General features: G+C 37.1%; 1 protein-coding gene across 1 annotated transcript; it reads left to right on the plus strand.

The window, feature by feature from the left end:
• The first annotated feature begins 684 nt into the window (after positions 1 to 684).
• LOC142624647 (O-fucosyltransferase 1) lies at positions 685 to 22,940 on the plus strand. Its single transcript, XM_075798305.1, has 10 exons — positions 685 to 886; positions 981 to 1,158; positions 1,269 to 1,347; positions 1,467 to 1,543; positions 1,789 to 1,877; positions 18,087 to 18,210; positions 18,318 to 18,601; positions 20,249 to 20,378; positions 20,598 to 21,310; positions 22,624 to 22,940. The coding sequence occupies exons 1-9, from the start codon at positions 879 to 881 to the stop codon at positions 21,216 to 21,218; spliced, it is 1,590 nt and encodes a 529-aa protein (XP_075654420.1). The 5' UTR covers positions 685 to 878; the 3' UTR covers positions 21,219 to 21,310; positions 22,624 to 22,940.
• Positions 22,941 to 24,784: the final 1,844 nt, after the last annotated feature.

A 24,784-nucleotide genomic window follows, 5' to 3' on the forward strand; every position in this document is an offset into this window, starting at 1 on the left:
CTACCGATCGGCCATGGGTTTAAAGAGAGAGACGATGATGTTGAGTTAAAGAGAGAACGAACTAGACATCTGGAGCTTGAGCCGAGAAGATGAAAGGTCTAGGTTTTCGGACGTCTGTGGCGTCATCCATGTACAACTCGTGATTTGGGGTTTTGGCCATTAGAGGCGAAGGCGGTGGTGGTGGCAGTGGCTTGAACTAAGAAGATGAGAGAGCTTGAACCAAGAGAGAGCTTGTTTGAGAGAGAAACACATCTAGCGGGTTTGAGAGAGAGAGCTTGTTTGAAAAAAAATTATTTGTTTTTGTGGAGCTGATGGGATACTTTCAAAAATTTCATTCTCTAGATCTATACCACATAAAAGATGAAAAATCCTAATTCAAAATTCTTCTGAAAAAAAGTTTAAAACCAAATAAAAGTAAATTTTTTGTTTGTTTTTATTTTATTTTTTTCTTAGTATTTTAAAATGTCAAATAATTTTTTTAATAATATTTTAATTGCTATGTTAGTGCTATGTGCCTCTATTTATCACATAGAAGGTTTCCTTTAGTGGGTTAACGGCGGAGACTAAAATAAAATTGATTTTCATTTTGTAAGAATTACGATAGTTGCAAAATCAATTTTAAAACTAAAATGGGAATCTGACAAAAAATATAGCGACGAAAATGTATTTTCGCATAATATTTATGGAATACTAGCGGCTTTTTTATTTTCGGATATGCGACCCAGACCTAGCCTCAAGCAACCCAAGTTACTGTCTGAAATTGTCTGCTCTACTCTCTCGCTCCTGCTCCGGGCGCTGCCAGTCACTGATAAGCGGTAGCAGTTAAGAAGAGAGGAGGTTTTGAAAAACACAAATTTCAATTTCAAAATCCAACAATAATGAGAAGGTACTACTACTACTGCTACAACAACTACACTCACAATCAATCTCTTCAATAATATAATAGTGAGATTAATTATGATCACAATGATGATTGGCAGGCTAGGGCATCATCGGCTGCAGCACCCGAAGCAAGGAGGAGGATTGAAGAACATGATGGGGAGGTTATCCATCGCGGTGGTGGTTCTCTTGATCTGCACCGTTTCCTTGCTACTTTCATTTTCCTCCACCTCCACCTCCACCAAAGCCGATTCTCGATCCGCTGCCTATCGCTCCCAGGTTTAGATCGGTTTTTTCATTTTTTTTTTTTGAAAAAATTTTCTTCCTACTCTAATAGTTGATTATGACTTGTTAAGATTTTGCTCTTTTTGTATTCCTGTTTCAATCAGATTAATATAGAAGAGCTTTGGAGAAGCGCTGATTTTGGTGGTTGGAAGCCATCTTCTGCTCCACGATCTGACTGGCCTCGTACTTACTTTTCATTTTCTCAAACAATATTCCGCCTCAATTTTAAGGGGTTTTTTTTTTTTGTGCTAAACTTTTTAAGGCTTCAGATTTTGAATCTGAATTTTTGTACATTGTGGCAGCTCCTCCAGCTCTAAGTGAGAGTAATGGCTATCTACGTGTTCGCTGTAATGGTGGTCTGAACCAGCAACGTAGTGCGGTTGGTATCCTTTTCCCTGCTGTTGGATCCTTATAATGGTGGTCTGAACCAGCTCTATTTTTTTTTTTGGTGTCAAACAAAATAAGTGAACTAAATGCCTTTTTAGATGATTAATGAGGCTACTCAATTTTTATTGCCAAGCTAGAATGTTAAGATTCCATTTTATGTATGCTAAATGAAGTTAGCATTTATATGAGGGTGTTTATTTAATCATGTAAATTAATGTGTACTCTTTTGGATGTTAGATTTGTAATGCGGTCCTTGCTGCACGAATCATGAATGCTACACTAGTGCTACCTGAGTTGGACTCAAACTCCTTTTGGCATGATGATAGGTATCTATTTTCAAATAGTTGTATCTAGTATTGCTTCAAATTGATGCAATCTGTTTGGTCTGATTTATTTCTTCTTATCATTGCTGTACTATTCAGCTATTCTTTGATTCAATACTTCAGAAAATTGTGTTTTTTCCCCCCTCTGAAATCTGAATATGTCAATATGAAGTGGGCCAACAGTGTACAGTAAGCTTGCGGACATGTATGCATGAACACCAATTAACAAATTGATTCCTGAAAAATCTCCTAAACAGCCTGCAATAGTTGCAGGTTAATCTAAGAGGGCCCCCAAATGGAGGACTCCATTTGCATTTGCTGTTTGAAAATCTGGAGAAGTTAAGACCAATTACATTCAAGTCTTTAGTTTGATATAGAATTTTAGCACCTAACAAGAAAGAAGAAGAAGAAGAAATAAAAGCCTACTAACAAGAATAAAAATTTATGGGAATCCACAATTACAAAAGAAGCCTCCTAACGACTTCCAAATGAAGGAGAATAAGAAATGAAAAACTACAAGCACTCATCCCTTACAAGGAAAATACTCTATGAAAGGTATTGTCCAAAATTGCTATCTTAAGTGGTTTTTGCAACGCAAAGAAGGAAGTATTAGAACCATTAGAGCTAGTTTTAATATCTTAAGCCATCTATTTAATTTCATTATGTTCATGAATTGGTATCTACCTAGTTATAATTTTATGTTTAATCTCATTCAAATAATGCAATCAACTTTAACAAATGGATATTTAATGTGAATATGGAGCAATACTTTTGCAAGGTAAGTGAAGTTTCTTTGTAATTAATTTTTTTAAAATAAGTAATAACATTGTATAAATCAAGAAAAAACGAGTTGCCCCAAGTATACAGGAAATATACTGGGGTAAACAATTAGGTACAAAAGTTACATAAATCTAATAAATCAATAATAGAATATAAAGAAAGTTTCCTTATGCCTGACAACCAATCCAATAAGGTTCTAAAAAAAAAAAACTTGAGACCAAGCATAGAATTTTTGATGTTGTCAAAACTCCTGCTACTCCTTTCATTCCAAATGCACCACATCAAGCAATGGGGGATAATCATCCAAATGTGACTATTCTAGTGACAACCAAAGCGACCTTGCCAATGAGCGAAAAACTCAACAACAGATTTGGGCATCACCTAACGAACTCCAAACAAACCCAAAATCATGGACCATAAGTTTGAAGCAATAGAGCAATGTAGCAAAAGGTGATCAACAGATTCACCATTACATCTGCACATATAACACCTAATCCTTATCTTCCTTAACCGTAAGTTATCAATTGTCAAAATCTTACCCAAAGTAGGAGTCCATACAAAAAATGCTACTCTCAATGGAGCCTTTGATCTCCAAATGATTTCCCAAGGGAAAGACTGATTAATGGTGCTTGGAGGGGCACCCAGAAGATGGTAAAAAGTACCAACCTTTAAGCGCTTTTTCTGATCTGGTTTCCAGCAAATCTTATCCTCCCCAATCCCCCTAATTACTATACCATAAATGATAACTATAAAGGTCATCAAAGATTCCAATTCCTAGTCTTGAATGGCTCGTACAAAGTGTAGATCCTAGTGAAGAACCCCATTAGTGCTAGCCTCCTAATTACAACAAATTCTAAATAACTTGGGATAGCAAACAGCAAGAGAGCTCTTCCCAACACCATCGAAGTTTTTATAATAATAGTCAATATTTGATGAATGCAATTTTTTTAGTGTCTTTTATTTATTTATTATTATTATTTTTTATATGTTGAATATGGTTTGAAAAGCTTGAATATCAATGGATGCAAGAAATTGGAACTGATCAAATTTGAAAATTTTGTTTGCTTCTAAAATGGGTTCTTTGGGGCTGGCTCTAGTATCCATTTGATGGCTAATCATTGGGTAGAACTTGGGGAGTTTTTAGGGTGTCAAAGGATGTAAGAGAAGGGGTATGGTTTTGCCTTTGAATTTTGAGATGCTTCATGCAGATTTCAAATATCCGTGTGATACTGCTCAAATTGAAAATTTATCATGATCTGTCAAATAGGTTTTTGGCTTAAGAGATGATGCAATGATAGTGTGATAAGGAAAAAAATTTCTTCTTTTGATGCTTAAAATTAAGGCAAAACCCAGGAATAATTGTCCATGGTGGTTAAATTTCATTAGGTTTTTAGTATTTCATATATGTTTATTTGGTTTTTCTGGAGTGAAGGGTATTTTTGCAATTCTGTAATTGTCTTTGTGGTCATAGTTGTAGGCCTTAAGTTTTGTTTTATTGATTGGTAAACCTTAGTTTATAGGTCTTTATGTCTAGGTTTTCATTCAATTCAATTAGGATTTGGTTGAACAGTCAAAGTGGGAGTTTTAGTTCTATTAGGCAAAGTTAAGATTTATGAGTATATATGTAGTATTTTACTAAAATAAGAGAAAGTTGGTTAATAAAAATATTGAATGCATATTAAGCCATGTTGGTGTTTTTGTTCTCTCTCCAGTGTAGTCAAAGGTGAGCCAGGCGCTCGCCTAGGTGCCCGAGTGAGGTGAGGCTCCACTAAGGCACCTTAAAAGGCTCCAAGGTGATGCACCTTTAGTGAGGCGCTCGCCTTTAGAACCTAGGAGCAAGGCGGCTGCCTTACGCCATGAACAAGGCACTAAGGCGAGAACCTCAAGTTTTTTATTTTTTTATTTTTTATAGAAGTTTTTTGTGAAATCTATTTTTAGATTATTAATTTCAAAAGGCATGTTATAAAACCTATTGTTAGTTAAATTAATTTGCAAATTTGTTTTGTAAGACTTATTGTTATATAGAAGCTTGATGTAAAACGTATTGTTAGAACTCACTAATAGAGCCTAAACCATTTTAATCCTCTTTTGAAATAATTTGTTAGACCTAATTTCTTCATGCTACACATTGAAAAACACATCATTATAATATTATAATACACTAGGTACATATGATTTATGTTCTATATGTATAATAAATATAGTAAGAATTTGGCGCCTTGCTATACTCGGGCTAGCGCCTTTTTGTCGCCTTACACCTTGGGCGATGCAAGGCCTTGGCGCCTTAAGGTCGCCTTTCGCCTTTGACTACCTTGTTTCTCTCCTTAGCACCTTTCTCTTTCTCTTTTGTTTAATATTCTCTCACTTTCCAGGTCACTGTTCGGGGTACTTTTCACAGATATTGTTCACACGCACTGTTTAGATTATGGGCATATTCGTTTTCAAAATCTTTTCAATTCCTTTGTAACCCTAAATCAAATCTTTTCTTGTCCCTACTGAAACCATAGTTATTCTTGAATTCTAACACTTTTTTCTAAATGTTCTAAATCCTAAATCCACAAATCATCATAAACCACAACCGCATTTGAGTAAATTCTTCAACTTATCATACAAAAGATCCAACCATATTGGTCACATAGATATGTTATTTTGAGAGTCCTCAATGGTGAAATATATTGCAAAAATATTTATATGCGGTGAGACTTACGAGATATTATAGGAAATATAGCAAAAAGCTGAACCAGAGTATGAAACAAATGTAGTGTGTGTTTGGATGCATCTTTTTGCTGATAGTTGGTTAAAGTATAGTTGTACTTGGAAAAAATGAGGCTTTAAAAAGTTGAACATAAGCAAATAAGCTAAAAAGCTAAAAGAAAAACTAAAGCTAAAAAATCACTAGAGAATGCTGCAATTGATTACCTGGACTTACTCTTTGTGCACATAGTATTGTTTAGTTGTAATTCTTTAGACTTCTTTTTGTCTCATGTTCATGTACATAAAATAGTCTCTTTGCACTTAAATATATTTTTACGTATGATAAAAAAAGTGTTTTTCATACTTGTGTCATAGAATTCCTTGAAAATTCCATTGTATCATTTTCCATCACCCTCTAGCAATATTGGGAAAAATGCGATTGTGATTAAATCTAGAGACCTGGTCCCCCCTACCCCACCTCCTTGAGTGCTTTTACTTCCTCATCCTTTTCAAGTTCCCTTTCCATTTGCTTCAAAAAAGATTTGGCAAAGAGCACCAATGAGGTGAGGCACTAAACACTTTAAAGAGCTCACGCGGATTATGCCTTCCTTGGCTACTAGTAAAAAGTTTATCACCCATGTCAATCAAAGTTTATCACACATAAAAACTATTTTGTTGAGAGTTAAACAGTGGTGGAATGGGAACTGTTTTATGGGCTCTCCTAGTTTTAATCTGGCTCGGAAATTAAAAGCTTTTAAGGATGATCTAAAGAAGTGGAACAAGGAGGAATTTGGGGATTTGGCTTTTAGGAAGAAGAGCTTGTTGTTTGAATTATTGGATTTGGATGCTAGAGAAGATTTGCTGGGTCTCTTGTCCAAGGAACAAATTTGTCGTACACAGATTAAAGGTGACATTGAACTTTTAGCTTCTTTGGAGGAAACTTTTTGGAGACAAAAGTCTCATGCTTTGTGAAGGAGGGAGATAACAATACAGGCTGGTTTCATAGATTAGTAAACAACTTATTAGAGGCATTGAGGTGGATGGTGTTCTGTTTGAGGATGAAACAGCTATAAGTTCTAAGGTGGTTCAATTTTATTAGGAGCTGTACAAAGGGATAGATTCGTGGCACCCCACCATGGATGGGTTGGATTTCGCTTGTAATGAGGAGGAGGAGGAGAGGCTTTCCCTTGAGAGGGAGTTTTCTAAGGAGGAAGTCATCCAGGCTTTGAGGGAGATGGAGGGTGATAAAGTCCTTGGTCTAGATGACTTTACTATGGCTTTTTTTCACAAATGCTGGTGTGTAGTGGAGAAGGAAGTTATGGCTTTATTTGAGCACTTCATAGGAATTCGGAGTTTGAACGCTCTGAATGCTTCTTTTCTGCCCTTATTTCCCAAAAAGTATAATGCTTTGAATATTAATGATTTTTGGCCTATTAGTCATATAGGCATGTGGGCAGTGTGTACAAGTTGTTGTCTAAGGTGTTGGCTACTAGATTGAGGATGGTGTTAGACAAACTCATTTTTTAGTCTCAAAATTTGCTGGTGGCAGAAAAATTTCGGATCTTGTGCTTATTGCCAATGAATGTCTTGATTGTAGATTGAAGTGTCCTTCACCGGGTGTGCCTAGTTCTATCTTTTGGGTAGGATGGGTTTTGGGGTGAGATGGACGGGGTGGATTAAGGCATGTATTACTATTGTTCGTTTCTTAGTATTGTTTAATGGATCTCCTGCTGGTTTCTTTGGAAGTTCTAGAGGTCTGAGACAAGGTAATCCGTTGTCCCCTCTTCTCTTCCTTAAGCAAGATTTTGAAGAAAATTGAGGACAACGGTCTCATTTGTGGCTTTCATGTAGGACCAGTCAACTTTGCTAGTGTTCATATTTCTCATCTTCTCTTTGCTAAAGACACTTTTATTTTGTGATGCTTCAAGGGAGAAATTGTCCATTAGATTGGCTTTATCTTGTTTTCAACCTTGTATAGGTTTGAAAGTTCATGTGGGGAAAAGTGAGGTTGTTCCTATTGGGGAGGTAAGGAATCTAGACGCTTTGGCTACTATCCTTCATTGTAGGGTGGGTAGTTTGCCAATGAAATATTTGGGAATGACTTTGGGTACTCTATATATAAGATAGCCTTTATTCGGAATTTTATCCTAGAAAAGATGGAGAACAAATTATTAGGTTGGAAGTGACTCTATATATCAGAGGGTGGTGGACTTACTTTGTTGAAGAGTACCTTTTCAAGTCTGCCAACGTACTATCTTTCGTTATTTACCATTCATAAAGCCGCTGGTGCCGGAATAGAAAGGATTCAAAGAAATTTTTTATGGGGTTCATCAGAGAGGAGTGTTTCAAGTACTCTTTGATGGCTTGGGAAAATGTTTGCTTACCTTATGAGTTGGGCGGATTGGGGATCATGAAGTTACTCATTTGTGGCGGAGGGTTATTGCTACTAAATATGGAGAGGGCAAACGGGGGTGGAGTACTCTAATGTATGCAGGAGAGAACATGGTTGTGGTCTATAGTGAAGTATTAGCGAAGGGTGGGAGAGTTTTACTGGGTAGTTGGCCTTCGTGGTGGGTGAGTATTGAGTGATGGTTACTTATCAAAAAAAGAGTATTGAGTGATGGTACTCGTATCCAATTTTGGCATGATAGGTGGGTTGGTGATAATCCACTTATTATCCTCTACCCTCAAGCAGTGAAGTCAAAGGCGTTTCAGGCGAGCGCCTAGGTGCTCAAGTGAGGCAAGGCGAGGCGAGGCGGCGTAAAAGTGCCTCAAGGTCACTGAGGCGAGGTGCCTTTAGTGAGGCGAGCGCCTCCATTGACTAGTTGCTCGCTTTGAACAGTTTTTCCAGGCGTTAGGCTAGAGCCTCCATTGCTTTTGTTTTCTTTCCGTCACTTTTGTTTTCTTTCTCGTGCAAAGGACTTGGTTTCGTTAAAAACAAGATGACTGGCTTCTTTTTTTATTAATAACAATTCTGTCTTTTAGTAACATTAGTGGGGTTTAAGTTGGCAACCACTAAGGTTTAATAAAAAGCACACCAGACTTCCAACTTTTTAGAACCACAAATAAATAATAAAATAATATATATATACATCCAGGTCCAGCCACTACAACAGTTGCCCAACAGTACCCTACCACACCTGGTTTTATTTCTACTTTTAAATTTTATAACATTATTTTATTCCTATTTCCTACATGTAATTTTTAATTTAAAAAGCTCTCTTTTTTACTCTTACTTCTCATTCTCAAGACCTCTTTTCTCTTTTCTTTTTTGTTTTTGTCTTTCTTCTTTTTTTTCTACTCCTTTCTTACTCAGAGCAGCTCTCTCTGTTCTTTTTTTTCCTCGTAGCTCCCCTCTCAGTTTTTTCCCCCTCTACTCTCTAATAGCAACTCTCCTCTTTTTATTTTTATTCCTCTACTCTTTTTTCTCTTTTTTTTTTTTTTTGGGCTCTATTGGATTCAACACAAAAACTGGATTTAAAGACTAATTCCTATGCATTAGGAACAAAGTAAGAGAGGCTTGATTATAATATTCAGTACATTAATATATATGATTTAAGCTCTATATGTGTAAAAAACTATATTTAATATTTAGCACCTTGCTTCACTCGGGCTAGCACCTTTTTGGCCTTGGGCAATACAAGGCCTTAGTGTCTCAAGGTTGCCTAACGCCTTTGACTACCTTTCCTTCAATTATATGAGTCTTTAGATAATAAGGAAGCTTGTATTTCTAAGGTTTTGGGTCAGACAGATGGAACTGATAGAGTTTGGAACTTGAGATTTTATATGGATTTTCATGATTGGGAGTTGAAGAATGCTCTGTTTTCTTGATTTTATACAATCTCGAATTCCTAGGGGTGTTGGGAGTGATAATCTACCTTGGTGCCTAAGAGAGTGGTGGTTTGTTGTTTGGATGGAGGAATTGGTTTGTTACTCATGATAGCTTGTTTGTTTAGAATTTGTTAGTAATTTTGGAGGGAGAGGAATAATCGTGGCTTTAATGGAGTGGAGTGGAGGTCTCCATTATTGAGATAAAATCTGTGTGCACCTTGTTTGAATGCTCTCAAATTCTACGTTTAGTGGGATGACCTCTATTGTAGATTTTATAGATTCTATCTCTTTCACCTCCCCACCGCCCCCCAACTCATGAAACAAGAAAACCTTGCTGTCCGCTTCAAGATCTGATAAGAAAAATGCTTATTTAAATTAAAACCTGAAAGGTTTTTGAAACCGTGATGTTATCATGTGAGAAACTAAATGGTATCTATTCCAGAACTTTAAGCTTATGCTTCACTCTTGCTGTCTCCAAAAAGGAAAAAAAGTGAAACTCATATAAGGAAACCTATTGCTTAAATTTGGAATTATTTTGTGATGTGAAATTGTGCTTTAAACCTGCCTAATGCTTTAAGGTGCAGCTTTTATGTACTAATTATATCTGTCCAACTTATGAGGGTTTATGGGTGGCCAAGGTGTGGATTGTGGTGGCTTATTAATGGGTTGGATATCTAAATACCAATGTACTTGTATATTATGAATTTAACTAAAGAATGATGCGATGACCAATTTTACCAATTGAAATTGTGAGTTTTGGGCCTCTTTAGGGGTTGAGGTCTCCAACAAAACAAATGTGCTCGAAGCAATCATTGGGTTGCCCTACTTCTCTAGCCTACCAGACAGTGGCTTGCTTTCCAAATATGCATAATGTATTGGCCACCAATATTGGGACTGATACTGGTAGATTCATCAAGTTAATTTTATGAAATTATCTCTTACTTGGGATCAATTTTCGAATTTGTGGCATCATATCAGAATCATTACCAACGGCAAGCTGTAAGCCTAAGTGCGAAATGACAGCAGAAAGGGCTTGCCTTATTGATCTTTGTGAAAGGCTTTTTGAAACTAGCTTTTTATTACCCATGATTTTGCTAGTTTAGAAACCAAGGAGAAGGATATGTCTTGCTAGGTTAAAAATGCAATAACTAATATATCCTACACAACCCATTTGTTTATGGTGGGATCATATGGCGTTAACCCAATTTTTATGTATACAACTTGCACACACATTTGTCTATATGTATGTGTGTATGTGCACATACATTATGCATATATTTTTATGAATGTGTGTGTGTGTGTGTGTGTGTGTCATAGTAACAAGTTTATTTTTTATGCTACTTCTGTATGCATCATGTGGACTATTTGGAGGGAATGGAACAATAGTACTTTTCATGGTGTGGAATTCTCCATGATGTAGCTCAAGTCTTTCTTTTGAGAGCTTTGAGTAGATGCTTTTGATTAGCCTTCGTTTTCAGATTCCATAGATCATGTGGACTATAATGCTTGCTTTTGGAAAGAGTAGCTTAATATGTGGAGAAATTATTTATTAGAGTGCAAGGTACAATTTACGTATCTATGGCTTTTATATAATTCACTATTTAACTATACCTCTTAGTGGGGATTGTTCCAATTATTAGCTTCTGATTCTCTATATTTCATGGTCTGGCTGCCATTTTTTTTTTGTGATAAATAATAAAACTTCATTGAAAAAAAAAATCAACTACAAAGAGCCAAAGCACACAGGAGAAAATAAAAAAAAACTAAGATGCTGAGAAAGTACAACTATCAGGTAAAGAAATGAAATTGAAATTGAAAGCACAGGAAGCATTACCCACCCAAGTAAATTCTGCAAGAAAAATAGCTTCAGCTCATGAGTTGATCTGTCAGTTCCTTAAAATCCGAGTATTCCGCTGCTGCCAAATGCTCCACATTAGACAATGAGGGATCATATTCCAAATCACTCCATTTCTATGCCTTCTAAATCTACTTGGCCAGCTGGATAAACGCTCAAGGACCCCACTGGGCATAATCCAACAAATCCCAAAGAGTGTAAGCATTACGCTTCACTACTCTCTGCCAACGTAAAAGTAAATGATTGCAAGTCTCCCTAGCCTTACAACACATACAACACCAGTCAATGACAACAATCTGACGCTTCAACAAATTATCATTTGCTAAAATCCGACCTAACGCTGCTGTCCATAGGAAAGAACTGACCTTTGTAGGCACCTTTGGATTCCAGTCTTCCAATGAATAGACATATGAGAAAGGGATAATAAAACTTTCTAATAAGATCGAACTTAAAAAACCCATTTGGATGAAGGTTTCCAACACACCTTATCCACTCTGTCCCCCCCTCTGCACTATAGAATAAAGCAAATCCATAAAAGAGAACCAATTCTAACTCCCAATCTTGAACCAATCAGATGAAATTGATATATCCCCTGAGAAAGCTAGAAGCTATGCCTGAAGCATCTTTGTTATGTGCAATACTATACAATTCTAGGTCGTTCTCCTTTAGAGGAGGTCCTCCACACAAAGGGTCATACCAAAATATAATAGAATAACCATCCCACCTTAAAGTTAACAAAGCGATGAAAAACATCCCAACCCATCCTTATGCTCTTCCATGGGCAAACCCCAAAGGCCCCTTTACCATATTGGAGCACTGGCCCCCCCACATACTACCATATTTTGTGTCAATAACCATTCTCCACAAAGCATCTCTCTCCGAAGTATACTGCCACAACCACTTCCCCAACAAAGCCTAATTAAAAGTAATCAAATTACATATACTTAACCCCCCAATTTGGAGTGGTTCACAAAGATTCCCCCAATTTGTTTGACCTTTTCCAGAAGTCTTGGTATTTCCTAGGATATCCGATGATAATACGGAATGGCTAGATAGACCCTTTGAGGAGGCAGAAGTTTTTGATGTCATACAAAATTTTAATGGTGACAGCGCTTGGACCAGATGGGTTTCCAATGGCCTTCTTCCAAGCATGTTGGGGTATTCTTAAAATTGATCTTATGGCTGTATTTCACCATTTGCTAAAGGTTAGTTTGAGAAAAGCTTGAATGTAACATTCATCACTCTCATTCCTTAGCCACCAAACTTCGCACAGTCATGGAAGATATAATTTATTCTTCTCAAAATGCTTTTGTGAGGAACAGGTAGATTCTTGACCCTGTGCATTATTGCTAATGAATGCCTCAACAATAGAGTGAAAACTGGTTTGCTAGGGTTACTTTGCAAATTAGATGATGAGAAGGTTTTTGATCATGTCAACTGGGGTTTTCTTATGCAATTACTAGAACGGAGTGGATTCTCTACTAAACGGAGGCAGTGGGTTTTCTTTTGTATATCTTCAGTTCGCTTCTCTATTTTGATAAATGGCACTCCTTGTGGGTTTTTTGAGAGCTCTAGGGGGTTGAGACAAGGTGACCCATTGTCCCCTTTGTTGTTTGTTTTGGTGATGGAAGCCCTTGGGAGAATGTTGGATAAGGCTGTCCATGATGGTCACATGTCAGGCTTTGGTGTAGGTCGTTTAGAGAGAAGATTTTTGGAGGTGTCACATCTGCTCTTTGTGGACGACACTTTAATTTTTTGTGATGCTGATTTGGATCAGGTTTTGTTTCTCCGTATGATTCTCATTTGGTTTGAGTCAGTTTCTAGTCTAAAGATAAATTTGGGCAAGTCAGAGCTGGTTCTTGTTGGTATGGTGCATAATCTTGACCTATTGTTGAATGTCCTTGGTTGTAAACAAGGCACCCTTCCAATGAAATATTTGACCTTCCTTTGGGAGCTAATTGCAAGGATAAGACAATTTGGAACCCAATTTTGGAGAAGATAGAACGGAGATTAGCAGGATGAAAACGTTTGTACTTATCCAAGGGAGGTAGAGTCACTTTAATTAAAAGCACTCTATCTAATTTACCAACTTATTTTCTATCTTTATTTCCTATTCTTGCTTCTGTGGCTAATTGAATTGAGAAACTTCAGAGGGATTTCTTATGGGGTGGCATTGGTGATGAACCAAAATTCCATTTGGTTAAATGGGTTACTGTTTGCACTCCCATTGCTTTGGGTGGTTTGGGGATAAGAAAGGTATGACTTAATGAAGCTCTGCTTGGGAAGTGGGTATGGAGATTTGGGATGGAGAGGGCTGCCCTTTGGAGGCAAGTGATAGCCGTGAAATATGGCTGTAGATGGGGTAGTTGGTGTACTAGGCCTACTAATGGTCCATATGGTGTTGGCTTGTGGAAAAATATTAGTCGGGGATGGCCTTCTTTCTCTCGCCACATTCTATATGATATTGGGGATGGGTCTAGGGTGAAATTTTGGCAAGACTGTTGGTGTGGTGAAACATCTCTTGCAGTCAGCTATCCTGATGTGTTTAGATTTAGCCGAGATCAAGAGGTTAGTGTGGCTGAGGTTATGAAGTCTGATAATGGAATCCTGTTTTGGGATGTAAGTTTCTTTAGGGTGTGCATGCTTGGGAACTAGAGGCACTAGCCGGTTTCATGGACACCATATATGGTGCGTTGATGAGAGGGCTTGGTGAGGATAAGATGTGCTGGATATCTAATAGAGAGAAGGGTTTCACGGTTAAGGATTATTACAATCTCTTAGTGGGCTCTAATGACTATTGCTTTCCTTGGAAAAACATTTGGAAGCTGAAGATTCCTTCTCGAGTAGCTTTCTTTGTTTGGACTGCTGCTTTAGGGAAATGCTTAACGATTGACAATCTACGAAGAAGGAAGGTTTGGATATTGACCGGTGCTATATGTGCAAGTGTAATGGTGAATCTGTTGATCATCTTTTTCTTCATTGTCTGGTTGCAATTAATATGTGGGCGATGGTGTTCGGGTTGTTTGGAGTGAGCTGGGTTATGCCGCAATCTGTAGTGGGGCTTCTAGCATGTTGGCAAGGCAGTTTTGGCCGCCATCGAAATGGGTATATATGGCTTATGGTTCCCCATTGCCTATTGTGGTGCCTTTAGAGGGAGAGAAATAGTCGGTGTTTTGAGGATAAGGAGAGGTCCATATCAGACTTGAAGCTATTTTTCTTTAGAACTTTAATGGATTGGTTGGCTGCCTTGCGTAACCAATCTTTTTCATCCTTTCTTGATTTCTTAAATTCTTGTAATTTTTGTTCTTGATTGTTTGACCCTTTGTACACTCCCTGTGTACTAGGGTGTTCTACCTTTTTTGAGATCAATAAACTTTTACTTATCAATTTTTTTTTTTCAATACGCCTAGCAACACTCACAGCCACAGGGACAGGAAACAATGATTAGAAGTAGGTGGGCAAGCTAGATTAAGTGCTCTTCATCAATGTTATACATCCCCCCTTTGAAAGATACATCCTCTTCCATTTCTGATTTCTTACAATCTATTAATTTTAGCTCTTGAGCTTTTTGTATTTGTTTCATGTCTACGGTGTTCATCATTGTGAACACGATGTTCATTCCATTCAATAAAATTCTTGAATTGGTTCCAGTTGGGGATGTCTATAGATTTGAGATTCTCTATAGATTTGAGGAGATGTCTGGCCTAAAAATTAATTTAGGAAAGTCTGAATTGGTTCCAGTTGGGGATGTGTCTAATCTTCATGAGCTAGTGGAGATTTTGGGCTGTAGGGAGTCGGCTCTTCCGCTGAAATATTTAGGTCTCCCATTGGGTGCTTCTTTTAAAGATAAGACGATTTGGAATCCTATTTTGGAGAAAATGGAGCGAAGGCTAGCTCGTTGGAAGAGGTTGTCTTTATCTAAGGGGGGCAAGGTTACCCTTATCAAGAGTACTCTCTCTAACTTACCTACGTATTTCCTTTCTCTTTTTCCTATCCCAGTCAAGGTGGCTAAGAGGATGGAGAAATTACAAAGGGACTTCCTTTGGACTGGTATGGGGGATGAGCATAAAATTCACTTAGTAAATTGGTCTAAGATAAGGCTCTTTTGGGGAAATGGTTGTGGCGGTTTGGTACGGAAGAGGGTCGTTTATGGAGGCGGGTAGTAGCTTCAAAATATGGGGAAGAGTGGGGGGGATGGACCTCAAAGCTGGGTAGGGGAGCTCATGGGTGTGGTTTGTGGAGAAGCATCCGTATGGGTTGGGAGGATTTCAGTAAAAATTGTCAATTTGTGGTTGGGTTGGGGAATAGGGTGAGGTTTTGGCAGGATGGGTGGCATGGGGATCAACCTTTTCAGTTGGCTTTTCCTAGGCTGTATGGCATTGTCATTGATAAGGAGGCTTCTGTTGAAGCTTCTTTGCATAGGCAGGGGGCGGAGGATAGAAGATCTTGGAATGTTCGGTTTAGTAGATTTTTTAATGATTGGGAGATGGATGAAGGGCTGCGGTTTCTTCGTATGTTGGGTGCTATAATCCCTCCTATGGATGTTGGTGACCGGATGAGATGGAAATTGAAGCGTAATGGGGCTTTTGACATCCGGTCGTACTATTACAAATTAAGAAATTCTCCTTCAACTATCTTTCCTTGGAAAGCTATTTGGAGAGTTAAGGCCCCTAGGCGAGTTTCTTTTTTTGTTTGGTGCGTAGCTTGGAATAAGATCCTAACGGGAGACAATCTGAGATTGAGGAGATTGGTTTTTGTGGATTGGTGCATTATGTGCCGTCATGGTGGAGAGACGATAGATCACCTTCTTCTTCATTGTGAGGTGGCCTATCGGTTATGGAGCTTTGTTTTTATAACTTTTGGCTTGGCTTGGGTTATGCCTAATTCGGTTCCAGACTTGCTTTTTGGATGGTGGAATTGGCTGGGGAAGCATTCGTCTCAGATCTGGAATTTAGTCCCGCTGTGCATCCTTTGGTGTATTTGGAAGGAGCGGAACCGGAGGACTTTTGAGGATTTGGATAGTTCTAGGGATCAGTTGCTTGCTTCTTTTTGTGGAACTCTTTTTGATTGGTCTCGGGCGTGGGGACTCACGTCTAGTGATTCCCTCCCTTCTTTTCTTTGTTCCCTTCTCTTTTTGTAATTCTCTGTTGTTTGGTTTTCTCTCTTGTTTCTCTTTGTTTTCTTTTTCTTGTATTTCTGGGTTGCTCTGTGTTTTTCAGGCATAGAGTAACCTTCGTATATATATCATTCTTACTTATCAAAAAAAATGTAGGCCAGTGAAGAATGGAGGAATAGGCATTAGGTGTTTGAGAAGGTTTAATTCTGCCTTATTAGCCAAATGGTTGTGGTGCTACGGCTTGGAGAATGATGCCCTTTGGAGAAGGGTCATTGGGGCGAAGTTTGGGAATGAGTGGGGTGGTTGGTGCACAAAATCTGTGTTTGGGGCTTATGGTGTTTGTTTGTGGAAGTTCATTCGGAGTGGATAGGGGAATTTTTCCAAGTTCATTCGGTATGAAGTGGATGATGGAACCCGTGTGATTTTTGGGATGATGTGTGGTGTAGGGATCGTCCGCTTAAGGAGGTGTTTCCAGATCTATATAATATTAGTAGGACAAGGGATGCTTCGGTCTCTGAGGTTATGTGCTTTGTAAATGGGAGAGTTTCTTGGGACATTCAGTTTCGTCAGTTAGTGAATGAACAAGAGTCACAATCTTTGGATTTGTTTATGGTTTTGATATACTCCATAAATGTGCGAGGTGTTGGTTCTGACGTTCTTTGTTGGATGCCAGCCAGCAGACGGGGTTTTAAGGTGAGTGGGTATTACCATTCTATTTCCCCTTCTACTGGCAGTTCTTTCCCTTGGAAAATGGTGTGGCAATCGAAGGTTCCTCCGTGAGTAGCTTTTTTCTCTTGGACTACGGCTTTAGACAAGATTCTAACTATAGACAACCTTCGGAAGAGGCATTTTGTTGTCCTTGAGTGGTGTTTTATGTGCAAAAGGTGTGGTGAGTCTGTAGATCATCTCCTCCTTCACTGTCCTATAGCCTTTGAGATGTGGAGTATGATCTTTAGCTTGTTTGGTGTTTGTTGGGTGATGCCTCAGAGGGTAGTGGATTTGTTGGATTGTTGGACATGCAAATTCAGGTGTCATCGTAATGTAGTTATTTGGAGGCTTGTGCTGCACTGTTTGATGTGGTGTACTTGGCGGGAACGGAATTCTAGAAGCTTTAAGGGTCGTGAACGGTCCATGATTGAGCTTAAGTCTTTCTTCTTTTTTACTCTTCTCGAATGGTGTCTTGTTTTACCATCTTTTTCATGTATTTCCCTTCCTATGTTGTTAGATCATTGTAATATGGTTTCTTGATGTTTTGCCTTTTTGTACATTTCCTATGTACTAGGCTGTGTGTTTTTATAAAATTTCTTTGTTACTTATCAAAAAAAAAATTCTTATTACATATCAAAAAAGAAAGAAATACATCCTCTTCTAACCAGCCAACACAACATTCCACACATTTGTTACTTTGAAGGTGGAATCCAAAGGAAGGCCCAGGTATGTTATGGGTAATTGGAAACCTTATCTCAGAATACTTGCCAGAACTGTACATTGCCCACCGGGACCAATTCAGATGTCCCTAGATTAATCTTCAATCCAGAAATAAACTGAAACCGCACAAATATAGCCTTCAAGTCCCAAAATTGTTCAGGTTCCACCCTACAAATGATCAGAGTATCATCTGCAAAAAGCAGATGAGAAATTTATAATGTTCGACATTTCTTTTACATATCATTTTTTTTTTCAAATTTATGTGATATGCTTGTAGTTGAGGGCAAGGTATTTTTCTATTGGTTTTCCCTGGAATTTGAATGAAGCAGTCAGGTAAAGTTGTCGTCTAACTACGGCAATTTGTTGCGTTTTATTTGATATGATACTGAGCATCAATTGGAAAGAAGCTTCTGTCCTGAGAATACATGATATATTGTTATTTATTTTCCTATCAAATCTGGTGTTCTGATTTTTGATTTAATAACTCATATATTTTCACTCTATGCAGTGGTTTCTATGGTATCTATGATGTTGAACATTTTATCAGTACATTGAGGTTTGATGTTCGGATTGTTGAACATATACCAGAAATTCGCAAAAATGGGAAAACCAAGAAGATTAAAGCTTTCCAGGTTGAACGTTAATGTTTTCTTCACAACCATGAGCAGAAATATTTAAAGTGTACTTGAAATGTTAACATTCTTCTTTTTCACATTTATTCCCCTTTGACTTGACTTAGATTCGTCCCCCTAGAGATGCTCCTATCAGTTGGTATACTACAGATGCTCTAGAGAAGATGAAGGAACATGGTGCTATTTATCTTACCCCCTTTTCTCACCGTTTGGCAGAAGAAATTGACAACCCTGAGTACCAAAGATTGAGGTGCAGAGTTAACTATCACGCTCTAAGATTTAAGCCACATATTATGAAGTTAAGTCAATCAATAGTTGATAAGCTCCGGTCACAAGGTCACTTCATGTCTATCCATCTTCGTTTTGAGATGGATATGCTGGCATTTGCTGGGTATGTATTTAATTTATTTATAATGTTTGCTTAGACTTATATTTGCCTGTGTATTTGAAAGGGGGTTGAGGATTGGATACTTACTAATTGATTGATGTTGTTGCTTACTGTAAGGGCTGTGTTTGCTTATTTTATTTGGTTATAGGAAAAGGTGTTTATGGTAAGCTGTAAGTGGTAAAATGACCTAATATGTTAGTTATATTTCTCAACCTTAAAAAGTTGCACTAGTGTTGCACATTTATCTATGGGGCTATATCAACTATTTCTATCTGTAGTAGGGTTTAACTATATTTATGAGAATTTGAGAAAGAAATATATCTTGATACATATTCCTTCTCCCCAGTTTAACACCACCATTGGAATAGGTGCTGTTAATCAATGGTGACATAGGAAGGATATGTTGAATATCTCCACGTGTTAAAATTTTTGTTGCTGTCCAGTTATCTAGCAAGCATGTTTGTCAATTCCCAGCCTCTTTTTTCCAGCACAGTTCAATCTACAAAATCTAAAGCCTTACCCTCATCATTTTAATCTCAATATTGTTACTTTTCCTAGGCTGAGGCCCACCACAAGAACACATAGGCAGAATCCCAAATCTATCTTATGTCAGATGGGTATCCTGTTTATGTCTTGGATGGAAGGCTTAGTGTTTTGATGGGGCTTGTCTTATGTAAGTAGTCTGATACTATCATACATGGTAGCATTGTCAAGAACAAATCAGTTATAAATTATAAGATGTCCGTTGTTGCTGAAATAAAGGTGTACTAATTATTGATGGTATGATGCATATGTGAATACATATTTTGTGTGTGCATGTGCATTTGTTCCAAGTTCTGTGAGGGTAATGTATCAAGGATTCTCCTGATGTAAGGTTTGAGATGAGGGTCAATGGAACACCTCAACTTTAAATTTAGTGATTTCTCAAAGAACATGTGGTTGTTTCAAATCTATTAATTTCCTTTGTGAATATTGGCCTATAAAAAGAAACAAAAGATGTTTGCACATCGGACTTTAATTTCTTTGACATCTTTTCTAAAACAATTTCTCATTTTTTATTCCTTCATTGAAGATTGGGGTGGGTGATGAATTTCATTTTTAGCAATCACGAGTCCAAAGAGACTAACTGCTGCTCCTGCTTAGTGTTACTTGTTTGCTAAAGATTGTAACTGGAGCGATTTGAGGTTTAGACTGTACTTTTAGCACTTTCTGGACCTTTTAAGTATTGCAATGTGGAGGAAACAAAAATGCTGGAGTTAGGGGGGTGCAGGGCTTACATAAAAAGTTGCATAAATGAGTCTTCTAGAAGTGTTGAAACTTGAAAGGTAGTTTCAGTCAGGACTTTTCTGGAACAGTTTTATGGAAAGCTCTTGGTGAGCCACCCATTCACGCAAAATTTCATGATTACTCTCTTGTAGATGTACTGGATAACATCCTCTGGTCTTAGAGATTTGCCTTTGGTGTGCTTCACCATTGATGATTGGGGATTGGAATAAATTTATAGCTAATGAGCTCTAGCTTAAATAGCACCTTTTTTATTGCATGTATAACAAACAATAAATTTATATAGAGTGGTAAATGAATTCTGAATTTACAAAATTTTGAATGAGAATACTGTTAACGTCAAACATTGGGTATTGTGATTAATAGGTGCTTGGATATATTTACCCCTAAAGAGCAAGGGATATTGAAGAAGTATCGAAAGGAAAATTTTGCTCCAAAAGTACTCAATTATGGCGAAAGGAGGGCCATTGGAAAATGCCCATTAACTCCAGAAGAGGTGATCTTCTTTGCTTGTCACTTCTATTCAATTTGTTGCTGGAAATATATATATTTTTCCTTACACTGCCAGACCAAAGCTTGTCAGGTTTAGAAGATTAATATGTTACACACGAAATGACTGGCTTCATTGTGGTGTCTTGTGGTATTTTCCTGATGATTTTGGGTAATAGGCCATAGACTGGCCATATGTTATTTGACATTTCTCTTTTCGCTGCAGGTTGGGCTTATTCTACGTGCTATGGGGTTTGACAATTCTACTCGAATATACCTGGCAGCAGGGGAACTTTTTGGTGGGGATCGATTCATGAAACCATTTTGGACACTTTTTCCTCACCTTGAGAACCATAGCTCTGTGGAACATACAGATGAGCTTGTTGGGAACACCAGGGGGCTGTTAGGGTCTGCTGTTGATTACATGGTTTGTCTCCTGTCTGACATTTTTATGCCAACATATGATGGTCCAAGCAACTTTGCAAACAACCTCCTCGGACACCGCCTCTACTATGGCTTCCGGACTACAATCAGACCTGACAGGAAAGCTCTTGCCCCTATCTTCATTGATTGGGAGAATGGGCGGAGAGCAGGTTTTGATGAAGCTGTTAGGCATGTCATGCTCAAAACAAACTTTGGTGGACCCCACAAGCGTGTCCCACCAGAGTCTATCTATACAAATTCTTGGCCTGAATGTTTCTGTCAAACTTCACCACAGAATCCTGCAGACAAATGTCCTCCAGATGATGTTCTGCAAATTCTAAGTGGTCGGTTGAAGAGTGAAACAACCGATGACTTGAAACCATTGACCCCATTAAACTTGACAGTATCTGAGGCAGAAAGATAAGAATTTTGACTTCTAGCTGGTGTTATTCTACATCCTCAGTGATAAATCAAATTGGAAAGAATGGGTTTTTTTCGACAGTATCAGCCTTTCAGGTAATCTTCATATCCGAGAAATGTCTATTGTGTAGAGCTGGATCATCATTCTGGGATAGAGAAAACTGAAAAAGGAAGTGATAAATATAAACTTGGGGGGGGGGGGGGGGGAACAGATGCTTTAGATTTGCAAAGTTAATATGGAAAATTTTATTAATCATAATAGTGGTGTACTGATTGTTTTATGTTTATGGGAAGAAGACTTATGCAGTGTCGTTTCATTTTTCATGGTAAGGGTTTATAAAGCAAAGTACAAAGTTAATAAGAGAAAAGAAACAATAGTGAGCACAGTTTATCAGTATTCTTACCGGTGAGAAAAGTTAAAAGAAAAAAAAGAAGAGAATAGAAAATAAAATTGATTTGATATCGATACTATTGGAGGAAAAGATTTGGTCCAATGAAAATTGCCAAGAATGACTGGTCATATTGTCATTCCTTTCACTAGTTCCTAGTTCTCTAGATAAATATGGTCTATCCTTTGTTTGAATATTTTCAATTATGCATATTGTTATTTTCAATTACACACCTAGAGAGTCATATTATGGATGATAAATTTTATGTTGGCATTTTTTTACTGCTTCCTCCAAATATATATATGGTCAGCTTCAAGTTATACCTAGTTTACTTTTATCAATATTATACTATTATTAAATAATGTTTTATTGGAAGTCTTATTTTATAAATCCATTGTTGGATTATCTTGTCTCTTTATACCTTCCATGCTTGCAAAATGTTAAATTGCAAGTTTTGAACTTCGAAATTATACATAAAATATGAATTTATAGATCAAATATGACATTCAATTAACACAAAATTTGACATGCATCTTAAGAACAAAGAGAATATTTAATTTATTGATGGGAGTTTCAAAAGAATAATCCATTAAGAGTTCTTAAGTCATGTAACATTAACAAATGTAACTTGGTCCTAACCTAAGACTTTGGCTTTCAGGTCTCTTATAAAGTTTCCTGTGTTGTATATATATATATATATATTTTTTTTTTTTTGATAAGAAAGTTTCCTATGTTGTATTATTTCAGTTCCACTACTTGATAGTTGGTGTCTCTTTTGTTTGTAGTCCATGAGAATTTCCAATGACCAAAAATTTTATCTTTTTTTTATTTGATGAATGCCCAAAAAGTTGCATCTATGTAAGATTACCGTGCTTTTCTTTGTATTTCATTGTTCTTCATATTCTCTAGTCTTATTTTAATCCTTTGCATTTTGTAACAAAAATCTATGCAATGGATGATTACAATTTCAGCTGGTGTTATTTCGATCTGATCTGATCATTTGAGTTGTTGGTTTTTCAGTTATTCTTGCTAGCAGTCACCTTGAGAGATGTGGTTGGCAAATCTGTTAAGTTTTGGAGGTTCATGTTTCCTGAGGTTTGGACCACAGTATTACATCATACGGATAACTGGTGTGTTGGCCGGAGCACACATTAGCTGGATTTTGTCAAAAAATTTCTACAATTTGTATAATAAAATGTAATACTAATTGATAATTAATGATGATATTTGGTTGACCTGCCCAAATGGGTAGAATTGTATATCACTGATTATAATGTAACTACAATGTTTAGTATTGGTTTGATCAATAATGTGCTCGTAGGTTACATTATGTCAAATATTTATTAGTTAGTTTAATATATATTATTATTAAAAAGGGTACTTATGATTAGATGCGTGATGTTGGTAATGAAGTAACCCGAGTGATGACGCAAAGTGCTCTCCTTGCATAGGGAACCACCTAGCTGGACTTTCACTGCTGGAGGTCTATTGTGTGAAGCTCGGTTCCATCTCTCATCATGGGTGGATATAATTTCTTTTTTATTTAATCAAAATTCCTTGAGCGTTCGGTGGAGGAAGGGGGGGTAGACGTTCATTTTGAGATTGAGAGATTAAGGGGAGTGCTAATGAGATGATGTCAAACATTTAGGATTTGGCCTTAAACTACTACCCTGAACACTCACTTTATGAGACCGAGATACTGTGTTCTTTATCTAATGTTGTTCTAACACCAAAAGGCAATTCCAATTGGTGATGGAAAACCGTATAGGCCGTCGGTAGGGGTCCATCATCATATCATCATTCTGGAAGGGCAGCAAAGTAGTGGTTGACATGACTTGTATTCAAGTTGTGGAGAGTACTATAGCTTGAGCAAAATGTCACCACAAAAACAAGGTTGGATCAATCAAAATTAAAGGGAGAATATGAAAGTGTGGTTGGAAAAAGGGGAATGAAAGCCTTAAGTGGCGGTGCTTGTAGGAACAAGGTGGAGTGTGGAGGATGGTGATGCAAAATGAAAGGCTAAAATCTTGGGGGTTGTACCAAAAGTCACACAGAACTACCAAACATAGTGAGTGAGATGCAAGTTGACCACCACCTGCCTTGAGAAACACGATATAGTTGGAGCCTCGTAAACTCGTGACTAATGATTTTGAGTCTCATAAACTCGATTTATTTGACACAGGAGTTTCCAATAAAGAGCCACTAGATCCAACAACCCTTGTCTTACAAGCCCAATTAAGAAAATCCTGTTGGGAAAACACATGGAAAATACAGTTTTGTATTTCATACAAAAACACACAGCGGAAATAAATGGATCTACTTCATTCATGTGAGATAACATGCAATATCTGAATTTTAGAAACAAAGAACAAGAAGGCGTACCTTGATGCAATGAAATTTAAAACAAATGAAGATTAAACTTGGGAAGACTTTCAATCTTCACTCCAATTCCACAATATGTCCAAGATGTGTGATCTTTCAATCAGTTTTATACGTTTTTGTTCAAGAGAATAACCAAGTGTCTTAAGAAAAAACTTAATATTTCTCTTCCTTAATCATACGTATATCTTTTTGCACTTGATAATTACTTTATTTAGTAACTCTTATTAAATAAATAATTGATATCTAATTGAGATAGCCTTTTGTGCAAGCCCAATTGGGCTTTAGTGTGTGGCTTGGAGTGAGACTAAAAGGGACAAATAAAGCTCTAGCTCCAATAAGTTTTAGACTTATCTGTCAACTCTTGACAAGTTCAAAATTACCATTAATTATATTTAATACCATTATATAAATATTATTGCACTCTAGGTCTTATTAATAAATTATATCTCAAGACTTTATTAAACATTTAACCCTTTCATGAAAATATTCGTAATAATACAAAACCATAATATGTAATTGTTATTTTGAAAATTACTACCTCTTGATCTTTGAGTACCCAGTTTAATCCTTTAAGTTATTCATATATATTTTATGAAATCTAATTTCATAAAATATAAACTTAAGTAACTTTTTACTTAAATGGTTATGCTTAACATTTTGAATAACCAAACCCATTAAACTTATCTCAAGGGAATAGTTTATATCTCTATAAAGAGACTATGAATTCCATCTTGAGAATATATGTTCAACATTACGTGTGATTGCCCGACATATAGAGGTTTTGACCGTTTGTTTAGAT

This window comes from Castanea sativa, chromosome 2 (genome assembly GCF_040712315.1).
Source record: "Castanea sativa cultivar Marrone di Chiusa Pesio chromosome 2, ASM4071231v1".
NCBI classification, from domain to species: domain Eukaryota; kingdom Viridiplantae; phylum Streptophyta; class Magnoliopsida; order Fagales; family Fagaceae; genus Castanea; species Castanea sativa.